Source organism: Sarcophilus harrisii, chromosome 1 (genome assembly GCF_902635505.1).
Source record: "Sarcophilus harrisii chromosome 1, mSarHar1.11, whole genome shotgun sequence".
Lineage (NCBI taxonomy): Eukaryota > Metazoa > Chordata > Mammalia > Dasyuromorphia > Dasyuridae > Sarcophilus > Sarcophilus harrisii.
The window spans coordinates 303120472-303144600 of NC_045426.1; the positions used below are offsets into that span (position 1 = coordinate 303120472).

A 24129-nucleotide genomic window follows, 5' to 3' on the forward strand; every position below is an offset into this window, starting at 1 on the left:
GGTTAGTTTTGCTAAACTTTCCTCTTCATTCTTAAAATTCTTTATTATAAAGGATGGCTCTCTAGGAATGGGGCAATTGGAAATTGGAAATGTAGACTCTTGTGGTATATACACAAGAAAATTTAAACTGTTTATATTTAATGCCTCCTATAGTTTTTATTTTCCTTCATTGGTAATGCACAATGCCCTAAATATCTTTCAGTTTATATTACCTTTGTTTGAAATCAAGATCACAGTAATTCTGAAACAATTCATTAACCATTTGAGCATTAAGAATCTTTATGAAAGGTCTTATGTAAAAGGATAAATTTGATTGATTATTTACGTGATAATTTGATAGAACAACAAATTGATTAAGCTTCAAGTATTAACTTCTTTTGACAGATATGTGGCTGGTACTTGCACCGAAGGAAACACCTGTAAATTTGCCCATGGAAATGCTGAACTTCATGAATGGCAAGAACGAAGAGATGTTCTAAAGATGAAGCTTAGCAAAGCCAGAAAAGATCACTTGATTGCACCAAATGATAATGACTTTGGAAAATATAGTTTTTTGTTTAAAGATTTAAACTAATACTAAAAGTGATATGTTTCCTAATCAAAGCATCAACCTGAAAATTTCAAAGTATTCAAAAGCATGTAGCAGAGAAGCTGCAAGTTTTCTGCTTGTATTGGCATATATATTGTTCCTCCTGAACAACATTCTACAGTGGTTATGAAAATGGGGTGTTTAACAGATCTGGCTGAGCCGTCATGAAACCAGATGGTAAAGTGACAGGCTGCCATAAAGTATGCCCGATTTGCCATCTGTTGAACATAATTTTGGATGGAAGGTTGTTAGGGGGGAAAAGGATGAGGAAAAGGAAAACCTCTCTTGAGTTGGTCCTTAAGCTGAGACCTTTAAGGTAAGATAATAAACCAGTGTTCTGGAATAAGAAGACAATGATGGATGAAATAATATAAGTGTTTTAATGGAAAGAGTCTGTTTAAAAAGAAATAAAGTTTGCTACTTATCTGTATGTAGGTTGCTTAAAAGGATTTTCTTAATAAAGATTTTAAGCAAAATAACCATTTAACACTAGTATATGTTGAATGGGGTATTTTTTCTCTATTTGTATGTTTCACTATCACTTACCGAAAAGAATCTTGAAGAAAATGTGCACTAAGAATTTTTGGAAAATTGGCTGAAATTTTGATTTTTTTGGTCTTTGCTGTTAAATGATTTTGAAAGATTTTACTTGTATTGTTGGTATTGTGTATTGTATGGACCAATATTGCCTGTTATAAAACTTTATATAAATGCCTTTTTGGGGGGAGGAGGGACCAGTCCTTTTTAATGAAAGTATTGAGGAAATATTTTATTTTCCTATTCAACATTAAGGTTCCTCAATTTTTTTTTGTAGTCAGGAAATTATGTACTAAATGCTTAAACATTACCTGCCTTTTTGAATGGATACTTTTTCTTTCTGTATGCTTTCCTTTTGAATAAGAATCTTCTGTGTTATTGACTTACATGCAGTTTCTTATATTAGCTATAGTGCTGTTTCATGTTTTATCCTAAAAGGAATGCATGATGTCTCTGAAAAGGTGAAACTCAATATTATGTCATCTTTAGCTTTTAGTACCAACTTTCATATCGATTTATGAAGCCATCTTATCCATGCTATTTTGAAATAAAGCAGTAATGTAATTAAAATAAACTACTTCTCACTGCTAAACTGTTACTCTCTTCCTTTAAAAATAGATGATGCTTGAAATTCATGTTTAGGATTGTGTGTGCATTTAATTAGTGTTTTGAACCTGATTTTTTTTTTTTAAAGTCTTTTTTAGCAACCATTTTTAAGTTCAGAGATTACAATTACTTTAATGAAGATACTGAGGAAAAATTTCACTAGTACATACTTTCTTTTGAAACTGAAATTCATTAGAACACTTATTCTTGAGACATATACCAGTCTAGTATTTTTCCAAAGGCTGGACAGTAGGGGGCAGATTTTTGACAGTGACTTTTTGAAACAATTACAAAATGTTTTGGAATTGAATTCAATGAATATAATATCTTTGAGATCCCCATTTTGTCTTTTTCCATGAAATATTTCTATTTATTTTCTGTGAGAGAAGACTAGAAAATACTTTGAAATCCTTACAAGAAGCTTGCCACATAAATAAAAAACATTGCTTGGGAGAGTTGCACAATACTGCTGCCAGACTGAAAACATTTCTATTAGAAATAGTAATTTTTAATAATTAAGGAGAAAAAATGTATAAGTCAAGGACATGAGGAAATAAGGTTTATTAAAAGAAGTGGTATGATTTGATATGGAAAACAGTTTATTCCCAATTAGTTATGTAATACTTCTGATGACTGTTGAGGTTGTGATGAAGCCACCACATAATGGTAGAATATATAGTAATACATATCTGTTGTCATTAATGATCTTTGATATCTTCAGAAAAACCTCAGGAACTGTTTTTGTCATTCCAGGTTTCTTTGTCTTCCAAGATGACTGACTCATCTTTTTTCCTAAATCTTGAGGGAATTGTATAGCAATTTAGATGTTTTATATGGAACTGATGACAAAGTCAAAAATGGTCATTATAGGTATATTTTTAGTAATACCAGAGTTTTAATATTAGATCCTTGAAGAGTAGTCAGGATCTTACTTCAAATCTTAGTTTTGCTATTTAATACACCTGTGTGAAATCATTTCTGTGGACCTCAATTCAGATGAGGGGATTAATGAAACTAGTTTTCTTTAGTCTCTTCCAGTTTTAAATATTTGACCCTATGATCTTGCAGTATATTTGTTATCTCATCCAGCTGGAGTATTTCCTTCACCAAGACAGATTGCAAACAACCCAGGAACAACCCAGGTATGTTGTCATCCAGTCAGTATTCCTAAATCTTGCTTACTACCTTCTTATCTGTTTGTATCTTAAAATATTTTACAATTTTTCCCCTATGGGCAATTCATTGTTTGAAATGTTGTTTTATTAATGTTTTCTGTTGTCCTTTGGTTGACTTTCAACTATAATACTTTATGGACTATGGTAGTAGTCCCTGTCACTGTGGAGCATCACTGGGAGAATATTATAAAATAGGCCTTTGTTATATTTCATAAGTCACAATTATATCTTCATCAAGAAGAGTTTCCATTGCATTGAAGTGGATTTTGTAGGGGAAGTAGGGTTAAGGGGAAAATCAAAATATTAAAACTCAATACTATTTGGAAGGTATAAGCAATAGCTTGCTTACATGATAGTTTTGACATTTAACCTTGCTAGCAAAGTCATAGGGCACCTTGAATTGGACTGCAATAAAGTAAATGGTGGACAGAAACAACTCTGAATTGATGCTCTAAAAGGGGGGGAGGGGAGAAGACTGCTGTATCCTATTCAGTTTGCAATCTCCCTTGCAATAGCAAAGTTAGCAAAGTAGGTTTGCTAGGTTTTGCATCAGTTAGCAAAGTAAGATTCTACCCTCCTCACTTTTTACACATATCTAACACAGTATATGCTCACTCTTACAACTTTGTTTCTCTTTAAGGCATTATTTTTCTCTCTCTATTTTTATTTAATCTTATTTTATTTAGATGTTGATAATGGCTGGAAGATATAATAGTTCTTTCAATAAAATTTATTAATTAAGAATTAGGTGTTTAGTTTCCAGGCACTATGCTTATATGCTAAGGATGTAGGTACAAATAAGGGAGTAGGTCCCTACTCCCACATTCTAATGGTGGAAACAAGAACATATTATATATATATATATATATATATATACACATATATACATACATGCAGCATAAACAAAATATAGACACACTAAGTACATACTTATGCGTACTAAGTAAATACAATTAAGTTAGGGTTCCAAGTACTTATCAGTTGGGATTAGGAAACGCTTCGTGTAAAGGTGATTTCTGAACTACATCTTGAAGGAAAATGCTTGACTCAATTATAGTTGGAAAGCATTCTAGATAATGGTGAGAACAAATGTACTGGCAGGTGATAGTGTGTCAGTTGTGAGGAGGAATGAGGAGATAAATTTAACTAGTTTGGAGATTTTAGAGGGGATGATAATTACCAGTGAGGCTGGGAAAGCTAGTTAAAGCTAAGATATATAGGACTTTAAAAGTTAAACAGTTTATATTTTATTCTAGAAGCATTAGAAAATTATTGGAGCTACTTGAATAGGGAAGCCACAAAAATCTGCAATTGATAGAAGTGGTGAAAAGTAAGGAGTCCAATTAAGAACCTATTGCAATAATCAGTGAGAAGTGATAGGGACAGTAACCAAAATTTACTAATGGGAGGGAGAGAAAAGGGCTCTGATTTCATAAGTGAGAGATGTGAAAGTGAAAATGACAAGATTTGGCTAACTGATTGGACATTTGGTGGTCAGAGCATGAAGAGAGCAGGATAATGCTGAGAATACGATGCTAGATAGTGATTTCCACAGAAATAGGTTTTGTTGAGTTTAGTTTTAGATATGGTTTAAGTTCAGTTTTGAACTTTTAAGTTTCTGGCAACTTATGAGAATACCTGCTCTACTAAGTCACAATAAAATTGTAAGAATCAGATTGATATGATTGGAAAATGCTTTTTCAAAGTATATCTATATGATTGGTGCCAGTTCCAATGATCTTGTGATGAAGAGAGCCATCTATACCCAGAGAGAGAGGACTATGGGAACTGCATATGGATCACAACATAACATTCTGTTTGATGATGTTTGCTTGCATTTTTTTTTTTACTCATTTTCTTTCCTTTTTGATCTGATTTTTCTTGTGCAGCAAGAGAACTGTATAAATATGTTTATATATATTGGATTTAACATATATTTTAACATGTATAACATATATTGGATTTCTTGTCGTCTAGGGGAGGCAGTGGGGGAAGAAGGGGAGAATCTGAAACACAAGGCTATGCAAAGGTCAATGTTGAAAAATTATGCATGCATAATAAATATGAAATTTGAAAATATTTGAAAATAAGCTTTTTTTTAAAAGTGTGTCTATACACACAAGATGTGTATTTTGAAACCCTCAGATAAGGCAACTAAATGTAACTCTTAAAATTTTTTGCCATGGTTAGGATATTGCAAAAAATTTTGCATTTGTAGTCCTAGCCCAAACCCTCTCCTACCCTCCACTGAATTGTTCTGAGTGCAGTAAATCAAATGACTCACTTTAGATCATTTGCAAAAAAGAAAATATTAGTCTTCTCTACTTGAGGGATTATTGAGGATAAGATAATTTGTATTAAAAGCTCTTTGTAATTTAAAAGTGCTTTTTAAGTGCTAATTATGTTTTGATTTACTTAAAACCACATATTTGTTATGTCTTTTCAGTTATTTCCAGTGAAAATCAAATCATGAAAGTAAAGGCCTCCTGTTGTATGCTGTTCACTCAGTTACTATAATCTCTGCTCCCTTAACTCGATGAATATTTATATTCCACTTTATACTTGTGAGCAATAGAAACTTCAGTTTTCCAAATCATTTGATCACATGGATTTTTCTGATTTTTTTTGGGGGGGGGGTGATAAATTTAACATTTTGATAGAAAACTCATGGAATAATAGGAAGGACGTCTTACTAGAAGAGTAGGGCATAGCTTCTTGTCTGAAATCTACTAATACTATATTATAGCCTCAATTTCCTCATCTGTAAAATGGGGGGAGGAGGGAGGAAGAGTGAGTTGTACCACATGATCATCAAGGTCCTTTTCAGCCTTGACATTTTATTTTTCAGTGATAAATTTTTAAGCACTTTTTGTTTGAACCACTCCTGTAGGAAACTTCCAGGGTGGAACCTAGTTCCCGTCTCCCCAGTTGATGTAGATAAGCAACTGCTGTGCTATGCAGTCCCATATGGGAAGAGCTGAGAAGGAAGTTAGCAGTTAACCTAGTACAAGTCGGGGTGTGGATCAATTATTTCTCTCTCTCTCTCTCTCCTCCCCCCCTCCCCCAATAATCCACTTCCTCAAAGTGTTTCTAACTCAAAAGAGTTTTTCATACTTTTTTTTTTCTTTTTTGCTCTCAATTGGGATTAAGTGACTTGCCCAGGGTCACACAACTAGGAAGTGATAATTCCAATAAATCCAATTTAATTCAGGTCCTCCTGACTTCAGGGCTAGTATCCACTGCGTGGCCTAGCTGCCCCTCATATTACTTTTAAAGCTATGTTGTAATATTCTAGACTTTGAAACTGCAACTCATTTACAGATAACTGGAAAGTGTGATGAGCTGAGTGCCACATGTTAAATTGGTTCAATTTAGATCTGGGTCAGTTATGGTGAAATCCCCTTTGGCTATGGGCATTGCTGTTTGTATTTCCCTTGCCAACCGATTTCCATCTGAGTTCATTGTGTTTTACTTTCCAGCCAATCTCCAGGGAGAGATTCATGCAGATTTGTCTGCATAACAATATGCAGACAGAAAACATCATTCATTGGCTATATAAAAATAGCATTGATCCTATAATGATTCTGCCATATGGTGTCTACGTTCATTAATAGGACTTAGGGGAAACGAGTGGGTCGAGCAGTTTAAAAAAACAAGTATCCAGTCTTAAAAAGAACTTTAAAAAAATACCTAGTCTTTAAAAATATTTCCCTTTCAGGGGTCCTTAAACTTTTTAAATAGGAGGCCAGTTCACTGTCCCTCAGACTGTTGGAGGGCCGGACTATAGTATAAACAAAAACTTTGTTTTGTGGGCCTTTAAATAAACTAAGGAGCCCTGGGTGAGGGGGATAAATGTCCTCAGCCGCCGAATCTGGCCCACGGGCCGTAGTTTGAGGACCCCTGCCTGGCATTAATATAAAACGCAGCCTTATTCCCTTCCACTCCTCTCGTCACAAAACTATCTTTTTATCTTCTTAAGTTTATTTTTTTATTGTAATTGTAAAATATAATGCCTATGCTTTAGTAGCGAGAATTAATTCCTTTTATCAAAGTAACCAGACTCTCTTGTTGCTCTAATGCCTATAACTCAGTCTGTGACAATATGGTTGCTTGGATTCTCTGGTGTAGTGTGTTGAAGGCTTCTGTGTAAATCTTCTCTGGAATACAAGACACCCCAAAATTGTGAGTTCATTATTAAGCTAAAAAAAAAACTAACTTTTGGGGGGACGTCCTAATTAGGTGGCTTTAAGACAAATCACATAAAGTGGTCCCTATTTCATTGAAAACCAATGGGACAGGACGATAGGCCATTCCCGATCCCTTCTATTCCCTAATCATAAAACTCCGTGACGTTTCTAGTTTTAACTCTTGTTATCCTATTCCTTCCCCTTTTCCCATTTCCTCTACAGCCCAACGACCGTCAGACAGCGAGTCTCTCCTCTACCGGGACGCCCCGAGTACTTAAAAAAACCGGAACCCGTGTTGGGACAAAGATCCCAGGGGCTCGAGCATCCTCATACACCGACCAACGGGCCGCGCAATACGACGACCCCGGCCCGAGGTCCCCTAGCCAAGGGCTCTAGCCTAGGCACCATTCCTCTCCAAACCTCCCAGTTCTCACTTGCAGACTGACGCAGCACCGGTCCGGAAGTCCCTTACACCTTAAGAAGCAGCCCTCTAAGACAGCGAGGTCCCCCTCCAGCTGCTACTTGGCCCGTACGCGCACTCGTTGGGGGCCGGGTTATAGAAATTGACTGTTGGGGCCGTCCAGGTACGGAGAGGGGCCCGGGTTCCAGATTAGTAGGAGCTAGGCCTGGGAATGAATTCTGTTGGGACAGGGGCCGATCTTAAATTGTGAAGGGATAGAGCCGGGCTCCAAGCGCAAACTCAGTGGGAACGGGTTCCGGGTTCAGGTTCTGGATATAGATTCTGTTGGGGCGGGACTGGGTCGCCGGTTCCTTGGAGGCGGGGCCTGAGTTTAGGTGATTTTTTTTTTTGGGGGGGGGTAGGGCCGGGTCCACGGCGCAGAGAGTGGGAGCGAGACCTAAATTCAGGTTCTTTTAGGGGCGGAGCCCGGATCTAGATTCTGTTGGGGCGGGACCGCGACCCCGGTTCTCTGGGGGCGGGGCCGGAGCACAGGCTTCCGTTGGGGCGGGACCGGGCGCAGGCTCGGTGTGGGCGGGGCCCGGTGCGGGCTTGATGGCGGGGCTGACGTGGCGGCCCCGGGTTAGCGAGTGCTAGCGGCTGTGCGATAGGGGAGCGGAAGGCCGGGCTCGGCCCTCCCTGCCCGGCCCCAGGCGGCGGCGGCTGAGCTGTATAAAGCGGGTGGCAGGTAGAATGTAATGTCGTTATGCGGAGGCCGCGGTGGCGGCAGCGGCGACCAAGACGGCGGGGACGGTGGCGAGGGCTCCGAGGGCTCCGGCGGCAGCAGCGGCGGCTCCTCCCGCCCAGCCCCTCCCGGCCCTACGGGTCTCCTCTGCCGGCGGCTACGCGGCGCCTCCCTGATGGCCCGGCGGAGGCCCGAGCTGCTGTGCGGAGTTGTGGCCGTGGGCTGCGCGCTGCTCCTGGCCCTCAAATTCACCTGCAGGTGAGGCCCGGAGCTGGGGGAGGAAGAAGCCCCGATGGCTCCAGTAACAGCCGGGCCGGGGCGGGAGCGTTTTCGGCAGCGGCGGTCCCAGCGCGCCCGGAGGAGGCACTGCCTCCCTCGTGAGTCGCTTCACCTGGAGCAGGTGGCAGGAACGCTGGGTTGGGGTGTGCATGACCTCGATCTGCGGGAAGTCCAGGCCGGGCATGAGGAGCTAGGGAAGGTACTTGGTTGCCAGTCGGACCCTCCTCAGCCGGAGAGAGGGTAGCGCCGACGGTCATTCTGAGCGCCGTCATCTGCCCGACTCTGAAACTACAAGGAGATTGGATTGGTCACCCTTCCTGCCTCTGTCACCCAGTCTGTCTTTTTCTCTAACTCCCTTTTTTTCCTGCCCGCCCCCAGTTATCTTCCTGTTGCCTCTCCGCTGTTACCGCCGTCTCCTCTCTATTGCTTCTCTTTTCTGTTCCTCCTCTGTCTGCCAGTTATCCTTTTCGGTTACTCTCCCGTGTGTTTGCCTTCTTTCTCTATTGCCTCTCCGTATGTTGCTCTGCTCTCTGCTGTCCCCACTTAAGTCGCTACCCCTCTGTCTCTCTTGCCCTTTGTCACTTTATTGACTCCCTCTCTTTTGACCCCTTTCCTTTTGTCACCCTTACCCTCTGTCTGTTGTCGTCCTTTGTATTACTTGTCTGTCATTTTATTTTTGCCTCTGCTACTTTGCTCCCCCGAACTGTCTCCCTGTTGCCCCTTCCTGTTATTTCCATCTCTTTATTGACATCCTATCCGTCTCTTTTATCTGTCTATCTGTTGCCTCCCCCCACATTGTCCCAATTGATCTTAATCTCTGTTTCTGTTACCCATCTATTTTCCCCCCTCTTTCTCTTGCCCTGTCTCTAATACACACGTCATCCTAAATCAGGAATACAATCGGATACCTCTTGCTCTTCCCTCTTCTTGCCATCCCTCCCTCCAACTAATATTACTATCACTTGATTTTTCTTCCCTCCTCTGAACTTTTCTTTCCATATAGAGGAAGTAGGAGTTCTCAAGTTTGGGGAAGTAAAAACCCTTCATTGTGTCCAACTTTTCTTGTAAATTAGCGAGACTATCAAACTTCTATTCAATACTTGGTCATATACATTTGAAGTGGATGAGGTTGCTTCTCTGGTTTATTTTTCCTGTCAGAGAGGTCCTGTCCATTTCTCCATTGTCATCCTTTCAGTACCCACTAATTGATTACATAATCTTAGTCATTACATTCAGTCAATATATTTAAAAGGTTCAGAAAAAGGCAGAAACAACTTGGGCTCAAGGATCTTACATTTTAATGGGGAAGAAATATAAATAACCAGGTACATTCAGCACACGTGGAAGATAATCCTCAAGATGAGAAACTGAAATAGTGGTTGGAGGATACAGGACTCTTGAAGAAGGTGGGATTTGAGCTGTCTTGAAGGAAAACCAGGTTGCTTAACTTCTCTTTGCTTCCTGTTTGCAAAATTGAGGTTTAAGAATGCTTATCCCCTTTTAGCTAAAGATACATTTTGAAATAAGTGTGTGCCCGAGTACAGTGGAAAAGAACCCATTGACTTTGGACTGAGAAGTCCACCTTAAGTTCTAATCTGTAGGTGAGGACTTATATGATTTTAGGCATGTCATTTGACCTCTCTGAGTTTCATCTGTAAAATGAGGAGGTAGGACTAGAGGGTCCTACCTTTAAGGTCCCTTCTAGGTTTTAATGTATGATTTTATGAAAGCATTTTGAAATAGGGAGAAGAAAGGTGTTATATAGATCTAAGGAACTGTAACAGACATTACCTGATCAACAATTTTTATAACAAAAAATTAGAATAAACAAATATCTTGGTTCTTTTTTATTTTGGAAATAAGTTTAATAATGCCTCATTTGCCAGCACAGTCCAGGAACATGTCATTTAAATACCAATTTTTTTAAAAATGTGATTTAGCCATTTTTGATGGAAATTATTTGCTAAAGCCATTTTCCAAAGCCTCATCATGATATGGAAGTTACAGTAGATTTGTGGCTGAGCACAAACTCTGGCAAATCTTACCAAACTGCACAGCTTTGATTATGGAGCTAGTGATGAACTATATCTATGCCTGTATTTCAGGATCCAACTTAGCTAGGTTCAAAAAAATTTAAATTACCAGGTTGGTTTCAGTGTGATAAAATTTTGCCCAACACCAATTCTTGAATACCATTGGTTTAGTTGTAGAGCATGAGACCTGCCTTGAAGGAATAATTGACACAGAGGAAATGTCAGTTTGATAGAAATACCTTACAAATGTATGAATATATATTCCCTGTCCCCTTAAACAAAGAGTACCCAATAAAATTAACCATGTTTCAATAAATAAGGGTAATGTCATTTTTAAAAAATGGGCTATAATATAAGAATTGATGTGTAGAGAATATTTGTGTTCTCAATGGCCTTTTGAATTCTTATAACCTCTTATAGTTTTTCTATATCTTCTCTTAATTTCTGGCAGTTATTTCTCACTTCTCAGAGAATCTGCCTTCAAAAGCACTTTTTCATTGTCTCGGTATATGAGCTACGTGATCAAATTATGTCATTGTAAAACAAAGGTAGCATCTAGGAGAGTTTGAAAAGAATACTTTTAGGAGTAAAGTATATATAGACTTTATAACACTTATTTTGACTACCCATAAACCATTTTGAAATTTTGGTATTGAGAATCAAATGGCAAGAATGTATTACTAGTAGATACTGTGCTAAAAGCTGGGGAACTTAAGTCTAAGTTCTGTTTAAAAGGACAGTTCCTGTCTATTGAAAAGACCCCTCTTCAATCTTAAAACATAATATCTTGTATCTGGAATGTTGTATATTCCAATGTAATATTGTCACAATTCTTTATCCTAATGCACAGTGTAAATGTATTCTGTATACTGAACTTTCTCAGGTTTCATAAGTATACTGTTTGCTAAGATGAACATTTATGATATATCGTTCATTTATTGAACAATGCTGTAATTTTCATAGTTATGGCATTTTGCAGTTAATTGACTTTTTTTTTTCATTTTCTGGGATACTGTCTCCTCAAGCAATGTTTATTATCATTTTTGATTCTGATTAGCATATGTGAGAGAAGATAAGACATGGGCTAATTATTAAAAACTCTTCTAGCCTTCTAGAATTTTTGGAGTGAGAAAGGTGTAAAATGTTTATTGTATTGCTTAATTTCAAAGAATTATCTAATGATTATATTGATACCACATATGGCCAATATTGACTTTAGAAGATTATTGAAGACTTCCTGCCTCCTTTTTCTTTACAATTGTGGAATATAGATATAGAATGAGACATGTTGTTAAACTTGTCCAATGTATTTGTTCATGGTTGTAAACTTTTGTTACAAAGGAAATTCTGTGGTAGGAGAGTCATTTGGAAGTGACAACAAAGTTGTTGGTTTTTAAAAGTATAATAAAATGTTACTTTTAAAAGTAACATACTATTCTCAATTATTGTTTTAATATAAAATATTAGATTGGTTAGTGACAGTGCCCCTTCATGACCTCATTTAGTTATTCCAATCAAGGGCACCTTTTTAAAGATTGAATTTGCTTTAAATTTTTCTTGTAACTAAAGTTCATTGATATGAAATATTCTAATTTTTTTGTGGGGATTTTTTTTAGTCGTGCAAAAGATGTGATAATACCAGCAAAACCACCAGTAAATTTCTTCTCTTCGAGATCTCCTGTTCTTGACCTCTTCCAAGGACAGTTGGACTATGCAGAATATATTCGTCGAGATTCAGAAGTGGTATTGTTGTTTTTTTATGCTCCATGGTGTGGACAGTCCATTGCTGCAAAGGGAGAAATTGAACAAGTAGCAAGCAGGCTTGCAGACCAGGTAATGCCAATGAAGATACTTTGGGAAAATAACTATTCTAGAATCACAGAATTTTAAAATTTGAATTATAAAGAGACCTTAAGAGTCTTTAAAAAGCTTAGAGATAATTTTGCTTTCATTTTATTAAAAAAAAAAATGTATATGTCAGTAGTTAATCTAGCAGCAGCCTTGGAAGACAGAGGCACCATTGGATAGTTGGGTTAAAAGAAAGAAAGGGAGATATACCACAGGTAAGTTAAAGATTTTCTGTAGTTCCCCAGGTGTCCTAAACTGGAGGGGGGAAAATGGCATTCTACATGGCTGACCCTAACTGCCATTTTGCCTTTAAGTTTTAAGTTAAGTATTCATAAATAAAAGGACTAATGTGCCTTAAAATATGTTATACATTCCAAAGTCCTCTCCCTAGGCTGTGCTACCATTCTTGAAACATTGTTAAAACTTTTTTTTTTTTTAATTACCTTCAAGAATTTGAGAACATTGTTTGAAAAGTTCAGTGACAGAAATGTCTTGTCTTTTAAGATGCATTTGATTTTTGGAAAATCAAAAGTCATTTAGGAAAAAGTCAGTGAGCATTTATTAAATACCTGCAGTGCCAAATGCTAGGGATACAAAGACTAAGATGAAATGGACCTTGCCCTCTAGGAGCTTAAATTTCTTTGGGGTGGTGATGTCTCTCTGTGTATAGGTATATTATAATTTGGGGAGGGAGAAGACTTGGGAGATCAGGAAAGGTTTCATGGAGAAGGTGGTGCTTGAACTGAGCTTTGAAGGCAATCAGAGATTTTGAGAGGCAGTGATGAGGAAGTGTATCCAGAAATGAGGGGAGGGAGAGGTAGATGGACAGCCAATACAAAGGCTTGGAGACAGGCATTTAGCATCCTTTGAAAAAGAATGATGAATGCCAGGTTGGCTGCATAAATCTGGTGTGAACAAAGAGAATTAATGCACAAATAAGGCGGAAACGTAAAGGTTGAGTAACGTTAGATGATCACATTGAATAGTAATACTCCCATTGGTGAACTCTTCTAGCACTTCCATTTTGGGGAAGGGATTTCAAAGGGAAGGGAAATGAGCCATACTTTTCTGGATTTAACCATTATATTCTCAGATGACTATCTTCCCTCTTTCACTTACCCCCTTTTTTAATATATTGCTTTCTCTCATTAGAATATAAATTCCTTGAGATTAGGTACTATATTTTTGTATCTCTAGTATATTAAGTCCTTAATAAATACTGACTTTTGGGCCAAAAAATGAGTTTAATAAAGCAATGAGAGAGTTTTTTTTTTTTTTTAATGAGCCAAAAAATCTTTTTTAAAGTGTGTTCCTTGTAGAACTTTTTTTCTAATCTCAAATGGCCAATTTACTTATGTACTTATCTCATTAATGTCAGATGTTTCTCTTTTTATAGTAAATTTCAATACAAATATGTTATTTGTTTAGCTTTTAAAGATAAGGCCAGTGGTTTGTTAAAAATAACAGCAATTCTTCTCTGAATTATCTTGTCTTTAAAATGAATGTTCTTTGAGTGCTCAGTTAGGACATATATGTTTCATTAATTTTTCACTAGTTTATGGTGCCCTGCCATTTGAATGGCACAATATTTTCATCTTTTTTTAAAAAAAAACTTTAACTTTAAAAACTTTCTTTTCAGATGTTCCAATTCATAGTTACTTGAAAATTGTTCTATAGGTGCTGTTTGTGGCAGTTAACTGTTGGTGGAACCAAGGGAAATGCAGAAAACAGAAACACTTCTTTTACTTTCCTGTAATATATCTGTACCATCGGAGGTAAGATTTTCATTCAAAGTTCAATTGGAATTAGTTTTCTAATATAAGGATTAGTTTTGATAATGTTTTGAGGCAGTAAAATATAAGAACAAATATCCTGTATGTTGTTACCCTGATAACCTTTCAAAATCACATCATTAGTATATTATGCATTCTTGCATATAATTAACAATTGCTTAATTTAACTGTAACCACAGCCATCTGTGATATGATGAAACTCTCTTATATATCATCCATTATATAGATCTGATGGTGAGAGATAATCTAACACATTGCTTGAGCCCAGTGATATTATTTTTCATGAGCATCATTATATTTCCCATCCCTTTTATAAATTTTGCAACTAACTGTTCTTGTAACATTGTTTATGATATATATATGTATATATATTTGAAAATCAGCAAATAATATCAGGCATTTTTATGGAAATTATTTTATCTTAGAATGCTGTTATTAAAGTATTTTGTTATACTTTCAAATGTAATACTTTGTTGTATTTATTAATGGCTCAACTAGTATGAAGTTTATTGTAATCGGTGGCATACTTAAAAGTAAAATTGAATTGGGAAAATCTTTTTATTTTTATCTTGAATTTTTCCACTAATGATAGTTTGCTATCTCTTATAAGCAGAGTCTCTTCTTTTTTAAAAACAAAATGCCATTTTTCATTTTTGTACTCTCATGCTTCAAGCATAAGTTTTGTTTTTAAAAAAGAATGGTCATGGAACATTATTGTTTTCTAAAGAAGTGATAATAAATGATAGATGGATTCATTACCTCATCATTTCTCTTTAGATAATCATGCAATTAATTTTTTATGCAATTAAATTTGTAATATAGTTTAGTTAGTTTTATTTTGAAGTTGTTGGCCAACTTTATTTTCTTGGCCAATATTTTGAGTCCTGCTGTCTTAAACTTTCAGATTAAAGTGCAATTAGGGAATGCTTTGTTAAGTTTCGAACAAGCCTTTATTAAGCCTTATTCAACAACTATGTATATATAAGATGAAAGATAATCTCAGAAAGAAGGCATTAGTAGGATGCCAGGGGCAAGGGGAATGAGTAGGGACAGGAAACCTGGGAAAGGTCTCCTGTAGAAGGTAGCATTTGAAGTGAGTCTTGATCAGGTGTCAGAGGTAAAAGAGTCTTTTTCAGACCTGTGCTTTGGCAAATGATAGATTGAAGAAGAAAGAGAACTGAGAAGATAGGAAAACCAATCAGAACACTACTGCAGTTATTTAGGTGTGAGGAAATGAAAGCCTGTGCAAGGATGGTGGCAGTGTCAATAAAGAGAAGAGGACTTAAAGAAAATATGTGTGGATATAATAATGACTAGTCTGGACAACAGATTGGATATGTGAAAGGAGAGTTAAGATTGACACTAAGATTGCAAACCTGTTTGACTGAGATGATAGTAGTGCCTAAACTTCTGTGAGAAAGTTTGAAAGAGGAAAGAACTTTAGGGGAAAGGTGATTTCTTTTTTGAACATGTTGAGTTTTTAGATGCTTTATAGGAGCTCTGCTTCAAGATACTCAAAAGGCAGTTGGTGATATGGAACTTTAGTTCAGTATGGAAGCTAGATTTGATTAGAGAGATCTGGTAATGATCTTCATAAAGTACTCGTATCTATGGGAGCTGGTGAGATCACCAAGCCAGTGTGAGAATATAGAATGAAAAGAGAAGAGAAACGAAGAGGGAGCTTTGGGGCATATCCACAGTTATTGGATATATCCTAGATGAAGGTCCATTAAGGTGTGTCAGATCTTAAAGATAAAATTCAAGGTACGGAATTCCATTTAAATTCAAGACTACTAAGTAAATATTATGTAATCAAAATGTTGTAAAAAAAATTACCCTGGCATGGATTCTGTCAATAAAAAGTTACTATAATAAAAAAAAAAATTATGTAATCAAGGTTTAGCAGTAAAAATAGAAGCTGAATTGTATAGCTGTGAGGGCTATGTTTCTATAGCAAGCTTAATAACTTAACCTGTTACAAATGTTAAGTATTATTATAAATAATAATTTAAAGGGCACTTTTAAAGTTTGTAATGTACTTTTCATATAGTATCTCATTTGAGCCTTACAATAACCTTGTGTGGTGGACACTATAGGTATTAATAAGTATAGCATCAAAAGAGATAATATTTATAAAGCACTGTGTCTGGTATGCTTAGTTACATAATTGTTAATTCCCTTCCTCTTTCCCTATTATTACTTCCATTTTACAAATTAGGAAAGTAGGAAAGTAGGATTCTATATCTTACACATGGTCATATAGTAATAGTTGGGATAGTAGAAGTGGGATTGGAACCCCAGATCTTTTTTTTTTTTTTTTTTTTTTTTTTTTAACTTTTGAATCCTCGATCCACTCTGCTATATTGGGTCAAATTAGTTCAGTTTTGAATTAATAGTATGGTGATGCTCTTTGCCTTTTATAATAGTGTTGTGAGTTGGAAGAGACTGTTGATTGAAACGTGACTTTCTCTACAATATTTCTAACAATTGGTCAGTCAATATATTTTTTCATTTTAGAATATGAAAATTCTTAAGGCCCTTAAGAACCAACATATTGTTTCTTTTTTTTTAACATTAAAATTTTTTATTAAAGCTTTTTAATTTTTAAAACATGCATTGATAATTTTTCAACATTAAGCCTTGTAAAACCTTGTGTTCCAATTTTTCCTCCCTTCCCCCCACCACCTCCCCTTGATGTCAAGTAATCCAATATATGTTAAAACACAACATATTGTTTCTTATAAACTTTTGTTGTTATTGTTTAGTTGTTTCAGTTGTGGCTAATTCCTCATAACTCTATTTAGGGTTTTCTTAACAGAGACATTGGACTACTTTGATATTCTCTTCTAGTTCTTTTTACAAATGAGAAAACGAGCAAACAGGGTGAGGTGACTTGCTCAGTGTTTCGTAGGTAGGGGCCTTGCGTGTTCCTGACTATCTCTATATACTTACTTACAACTCAAGATCTCAGGCATGTTTATTTCAAACTAGATTGTCTAGGGCAGTGTTGGCTGGTAGTAATTGCAAATATAACTCAAGTACTAGTATCAATATTTATAATGAATTTTGTAGCAACAAGTACTCTGTTATATGTAGTAGTTTCCTGTTTTATTACAGCAGAACATAGTGCCAACTTTAAAGTTACTCTATAAGTGCCATTTATCTGGTTTTCTTAGCTGTAAAATGGGGATCATAGTACCTCTAATATTTACTTCACAGGGTTGTTGTGTACTTCATGGTACTAGACATAAAGATTTAAGTTGGGCTGAAACAAATATTTTTCAAATTATTCCCTGTGAAAAAATTGCCCTTGGAGACAGTTGGTCCCATGATGTGGTAAATTTGGTAAAATATCCTATCTATATCTTGCATTCTGGGAGTTCTATAAGTTTTGTAATGAGGCATCCAGATTGTTCTAATATATTGTTAGATTGAAAAATATTAAGCAAAATCTATTGACTTGAAAAGATATTTCCAGATTATGTGGTAACTTGTTTTGAAGGCTGAACCATAAATTAATTCAACTTACATGAATACAGTTAAAGCAGTTAACAGGTCTTCATATTTGTAAACTATTTTATTGAACTATGTTACTTTTGAAAAATATATATTTCAAAATCTTTGTTAATATGCACAATAGCTAGGATTCCTTCAAGAGAGAACATGGCATGGTGGGTAAAAGTGTTGGACTTGGGATTAGGAATACCCAGTTTTAAATCCCACCTCAGATACCTACATAGTTATGTGACCTTGGGGAAATCTCTTACTCTCTGAGGCTGTTTCTTTGTCTCTATAATAGGAATGATAATAATACCTACCTCTTGAGGTGATTGTGAGGGTCAAATGAGAAACTATGTGTAAATTTTTCAACTGCTATATAAATGTGAACTGCTTTTATTTCTGTGTTATATGAAGTAGCTTGCATTGTATATATTTTGGTTTTGCTTTGTTATGTTAATGAAAAATTTTTAAATTTAATTTCTGAAAGGGTGCTGTAAATCCTCTTGGAGCAGCTAGTTGGTTATTTGCTGGTGCTGTATTTCTTAAAATATGAAATATTCTGCTAATTACTTAATGATGTTTGGAGAATAGAATATTTTTTATAGAAGTTCAGTTTTTATTAGTCCATTTCATAATAGAGTAATAGCAGTGTTAGTTAAACAGTCAATATATCTTATGTATAATCATTATTTATAAGTGCTATACTATCCTCCCATCATCTCGTGGGATAATGCAGGTTGTCTCTAAAAATGCCTGCACTGTATAAAGTAAGAGCTTCTCACTTTACGCTGATGATTTCATTTGTGCGTTACAAGCTTAATGCATGGTATGGTTTTTTTTTTTTCCCTTCCTTTTTGGCACTAGTTTTGGACCAATTGAATACAAAGGCCCCTTGCGTGCTGTTTATATTGAGAAGTTTGTTCGCCGGGTGATGACACCACTTCTCTACATCCCCGCTCGGTCAGAATTACTAGATTTTCTCTCAAATTATGAGGTATCTATTTCATATTGATTTTTTTCCTCTCTAATGTCAGAAGTCTTTACTTTCTCTTACTTGTTATAAAATAATAATGTCTGTTCATAGCTTCTGATTTGCAGCAGTTAGAAAATAGAACTGCATTCAGAATTGATGAGTAAAATCCCATTTAGATAATTCCAGAAGTACTAATCTTTGACACTTTCTTCCAGTGCTAAACTTTTTTGTATTTCATAATGAAATAGTTATAAAATCTTATCAGAACTTATTTCTGCCAGTAATAATTCTGACAACTTTTAGCTTGTTGACATCTAGAAGTAAAGTAGATTATTTGAAAATTGTGGAGCCTAAAATTTTGTTAATTCTGTAGAATTTTGTTATATATCTAGGTTTCGATGTATAAATTATAGATTAATTTCTGTTTTCCACAAAAATGCTTTTATTGCATTTTTAACTTTGGGGAAGTTCACCTCTACTTAACAGATTCCTAGAGTGGTTGACATATGTAGTTTTATTTCTCCCTCTCTCCTTTACATACTACATTTTCTATTACTAGTAAATGAATTAACATTAGTTATGTGATAATTAACCACTGGGCGACTAATGTACTAACAAGTAATTTACTAAGTATCTATTTGTGCCAAAGGCTCTTACTATGTACAAAGAATATATAGTCAAAAACAAAATATTTCCTGCCTTCAAGGAGCCAAGATTCTCTTGATGTAAAAACATATACACATAAATGCATACAAAGTGAAGACAAAATAAATTGAGGGTATAGTAGAAGGGAATCAAGAAGGGCTTTATATAGGAAATGAACTGAGTTTTCAAGTACATTAGGGATCCTGAGACTTGGAAGTGAGGAAGAAGTAGAGTGCCTTAAAAGCATGAAGGAGAACCAGGGGAAAACCATTGTGGCAGGGGATGAAATATTTTGTTTTCAGAACATCAAGAAGACCAATTTGGTTGGACTATAGAGTAAGTGAAGGGAGCACCATATAATAATCTTGGAAAAGTAGGCTGGAGCCAGATTATGAAAAGGAGTTTTTATTTGTTCCTAGAACCAGTAGAAAGCTATTTGAGCTGGGGAGTGATGTGGTCAGACATCTGCTTTAGTACTATCAGTTTCATCAAATCCATCAATGGAAGATGGATTAGAGAGGAAAAAAGCTTGAAGTAAGAGCATAAAGAAGTTAATGGAACAGTTCTGATCTTGGTTGATAAGGACCTGACCTTTGGTCATGTGAATGAAAATGGAACTCATGCACAAGTTTTTGTAAAGGTACAACAAATAGAACTGGCAATTTGATTATATGTGTGGAAGTGAGGTTGATAGAGAAGGCAAGGATAATTCTGAGGTTGTGAACTTTGATGACTAGAAGGATAATTGATATCCTTGACAAAAATAGGAATGGTCAGAAGGATGAACTTGGAGTAGTAGATCTGTTTTAGCCTGAATTTGAAATATCTGAGGCTATCAAGTTTTAAATGATTTGTAGGCACTTGAGCTCTGGGGAGAGGTTTAAGGCTGCATATATATATTTTTTTAGGATTCATCTGCTTAGAGAACTGTAAGGAACCTTAAAGATCACCACCTCATTTTCTAGATGAGAGAGGTTGTGAATCAGTGGGACCTGATGAGGTTACCAAATGAAAAGATGAAAGTGTAGAGAAGGAGAAGAGAAAAGGGCCTTGAACAGAGCCTTGAGCTTTACCCACAGTTTGATGACAATCAGGACATGGATGAGAATCTGGTGAAGGTGACTAGAAAGAAGTGTAAAATCAGGTTAGAAAAATAAAAATACCATGAAAACTCAAAGAGTGAATATTCAAAAGGAGAGGGTGGTAAGTAATGTCAAGTCTATGGAAAAGTTGAGTATTTGAGTTAAAAAAGTCCTTTTGGATTTGGCAAATAAATTATCGTTGTTAGAGATAAGATGAGAGTTTGTCAAATAATTTGGGATTGATAAGTGAAAGTGAGAAATGGAGACAGAGCAGATATAAACAATTTTTACAAATATTAGACGGTGTTCATTAAAGACAGTATTGTAGAGTATTAGAAAAAGTATTGGATTTAGAGTCAGGACATTGAATTGGAATCTTGCTTGTGAGATATGTAATCTTGACTAAATTACATAGTCTCTTTATGTCTCAGTTTCTTCCTGTATAAAAAATTGGAAGTTTGTATTAGATAATCTCCAAAGATTCCCAACTTTAAAATCCTTCGATTCTATCCTAAATACAATTGGTAGATATTCTTACATAGGAGAAATATACAGAAATATAGGTTAATAGAAACTACAAAGTTCCATAAAACCTCATAAAGTCATATGCTACCTGCTGATTTATAATTTATGAGAATTCAGACTTTTTATTGTATTTATACTACACGTGGAAAAAATTAGTTTGCTAAGAATATTAAGCATTTTCCCCAAAATTTCCTTAATTTAAAAAAATCAATTATATTAACATACTAATTATAAGTCATTCTTATCTATTCATTAAAGTTTTCCTAAGTAGCTATTCAATTGTTAGTTATTCTATGCTTGAAAGAAAAACAAAACACTACCATTTCTTTAAAATTTGTTTAAAAAAAAAAAGATTAAGATTCTATAATAAAAATTCATTAATTCATGTTTGTTTTTCCCAATTGATATAGCAGAACGATTTTTGCTTTAGGATCCAAAGATTATATAGTGTTTTACCACTGTAAGGAACCTTAAAGATCACCACCTCATTTCTAGATGAGAGAGGTTGTGAATTGCCCAAGATTACACCACCAGTTGGTGGTAGAATGATTCACAGTCAAGTGCTCTTTCCTCTACAGTGTCTAAACAGCAAAAATGATCAAAGTGAGAAGAAACAGGTCCTATCAGGAAAGGTTAAAGAAATTAGGATAATTTAGCCTAAAGAAGAGAAGACTAAAGGGTGAGTGACATCATTACAATCTTGTAGTATAAATGAGGGACCTGTATGAAGATGATACATGCTTTTATACTTTCTATTCACAGAAGAGGATATATAAAAATACAAAGTAGCTTCCAGTTCTAATAATATTTTTGAGTTACTGTTGAGATAGGGAGGAAATAAAGGTAGAGAGGTTCATGAGTGTTACTTAAAGAGAAATGATAGGATCAATGGTCTGCTATAAATACCAGTTAAAATTGAATGTTTTTAAAGAATTTCCTGGAGGACTTAAAAATTTTTGGACACGGGGTAGCTAGGTGGCACAGTGGATAGGGCACCAGCCTTCAAGTGAGGAGGATCTGACTTCAAATCTGGTTTCAGACACTTAACACTTCTTAGCAATGTGACGACCCTGAGCAAGTCACTTAACCCCAATTGCATCAGCAAAAAAAAAAAGTTTTTTGAACACTTTCTCATAAATTTGAATTTGTATATTGATTATATTTTGATCCCTAAATGCTGATGAAACAATTAATGTTTTTATGATAAATTTTACCCAAGAAATTTTTTTGTCTATTTTTTTTACATTTAATTTTAATTTTTTTTCAATTACACATAAAAATATTCAACAAAGAATTTTGAGTTTCAAATTCTTTCCTTTCTCTTTGCCCTCCCACTTCTTTAAGAAGGCAGGTAGTTTAATATAGATGATATATGTACAATCATTTTTGCCTTTGTTATTAGTGATTTACTTTCAAGTAGCGCTTTTAAATGTTGCTTTAAAAATTTTATGCAGGTATCAATATCAAGTTGAGTTCAGACTAGCATGTGATAGATATATATAATATGGTGATCACACAAACGAAATATCATTAGCTTTATTTAACATCTTCTGTATCTTGATTGTACAGTTAATTGGAATTCTGTATTGTAATAAAGTTTGTTGGGATTATGGTTTGTTTTTAAATCTGATTATAAAAATCCTCTAATTCTGCAAAATGCTCTCTAAAAATCATGATTCTTCTCTTGTTGTCTTGTTAGCATTTCTTCTTGCTATGACACCCTCAAAAGAAAAAAAATTACAAATATCAGTATTGCTTTGGAGTAATTAACATAGCATTTATGGTAAGATCAGTGACCCCAGATAAAAATGACATGAAATAAAATTAGATTCTAGTTACACCTGTTGTTCAAACTGTGATAGCTCCTAGGTACATACTAGGTTTTTTTTGGTTGTTGTTTTTTGTTATTTGGTATATTTTGTATAGAACTATTAAAGTTTTCTTAATGGAAGTTAAAAATATATTAGCATTTTCTCACAATCATGAAAGTTGGTAGCAAATGCTTTTCTACCTCTTTCATAGTGTGCCACATTATGATCTGGATCTGTTGAATATGATCTGTTGAAAGGCATGATCAAGAGGAGTAGTGTTTTGACAGCCCAGTTATAGTGTGCTATCTATGGCTCTGTGGATTGAAAAGTATGTTATTGTTAAAGGAGCTTCCCTGTGGCTAAATCTTTGATTTCTTTTTGTTATATAATGATAGTCAGAATAGCTGTCTTTTCAATCCACAGAGCCATAGATAGCACACTTGATCATGAGATCAAAAGAGATTTCCCTCTTTTGTAAATTAAAAGTTAATAAATATCATGACCTACTTTATAGGATTGTGAAGTATAAATGGGATAATATATGTAACTTTTTAAAATTTAAACTCTTACACAAATATTGATGGTAAATCTTGGTAAATTGATATAAGTTCACTTGGGAGCTTTCTATTTAAAGCCATTCTCTTTAAGTTTTCCATTGTGTTTAAATACTCCTTAATTTTTTGTAAATCTGGATCTTTATGTATAGGGTATGCTTAAATTTAGTTGTAATGGAAAATTAAGACTTTTTTGTTAGTATACACTCTGGTAGTTTGTCATAGTGACAATGGTTTCAGTTTTTGGTCTTAATTTACATTTGCAGTTATATATAATACATTTAGGATACAGTTGGTCTTGTTTTTTCTTATTTTTAGAATGTAATTTGTTTGCCCACAACAAAAAAAAAGAAGAAAGTTTTAGATGGTAAAAATTATCGAACCATATCTTTACTACATGAAAAAGAAAATAATTCAAACTAAATAATTTTTGATCATGTCAAGCCTCTAAGTGTATACAAACTCACAGATGTTCTGTAAAAGTTGTTATTAATTGAATTTGTTAAATTTCTTTAAATTCATTACATACTTTTGAAAACATAAATCATGGAAAAAAACTGTAATTAAATATTAATGCTTCTCTGCATCAGTAGAGGGGGCTTCCCTACTGGGAACTCTCTGTACCCACTAAAAGCAAAGGTCTGGACTAATTTAATGGTTGAATTCATAAACATTTACCCAAATCAGGGCAGGTAGGTAGCATTGTGGATAGAGTACTAGCCCTGAAATCAGGAGGACCTGAGTTCAAATGTGACCTCAGACACTTAACACTTTCTAGCTGTGTGACCCTGGGCAAATCACTTAACCCCAATTGCCTCAGCAAAAAACAAAAAAGCAAACAAACAAAAA

At 35.2% G+C, this 24129-nt stretch overlaps 2 protein-coding genes across 4 annotated transcripts in view; both read left to right on the forward strand.

The window, feature by feature from the left end:
* ZC3H7A (zinc finger CCCH-type containing 7A) overlaps nucleotides 1-1718 on the forward strand; it is a 60942-nt gene extending 59224 nt beyond the window's left edge. The window contains exon 23 of the mRNA XM_003761691.4: nucleotides 385-1718. Within this exon, the coding sequence (XP_003761739.1) occupies nucleotides 385-574 (190 nt within the window). The 3' untranslated portion in view covers nucleotides 575-1718. The remainder of the gene's footprint in view (nucleotides 1-384) is intronic.
* A 6481-nt stretch (nucleotides 1719-8199) lies between these two features.
* The window catches only part of TXNDC11 (thioredoxin domain containing 11), a 55632-nt gene continuing 39702 nt past the window's right edge, over nucleotides 8200-24129 (forward strand). Inside the window, exons 1-4 of one of the 3 annotated variants that reach the window (XM_031944541.1) lie at nucleotides 8200-8494; nucleotides 12165-12381; nucleotides 14074-14171; nucleotides 18555-18684. In XM_031944541.1, coding sequence (XP_031800401.1) covers nucleotides 8250-8494; nucleotides 12165-12381; nucleotides 14074-14171; nucleotides 18555-18684 — 690 coding nt within the window. In that variant the 5' untranslated portion in view covers nucleotides 8200-8249. Of the gene's footprint in view, nucleotides 8495-12164; nucleotides 12382-14073; nucleotides 14172-18554; nucleotides 18685-24129 lie in introns of those variants that run through there. The other 2 variants (XM_031944529.1, XM_031944536.1) reach the window with 2 other exon arrangements.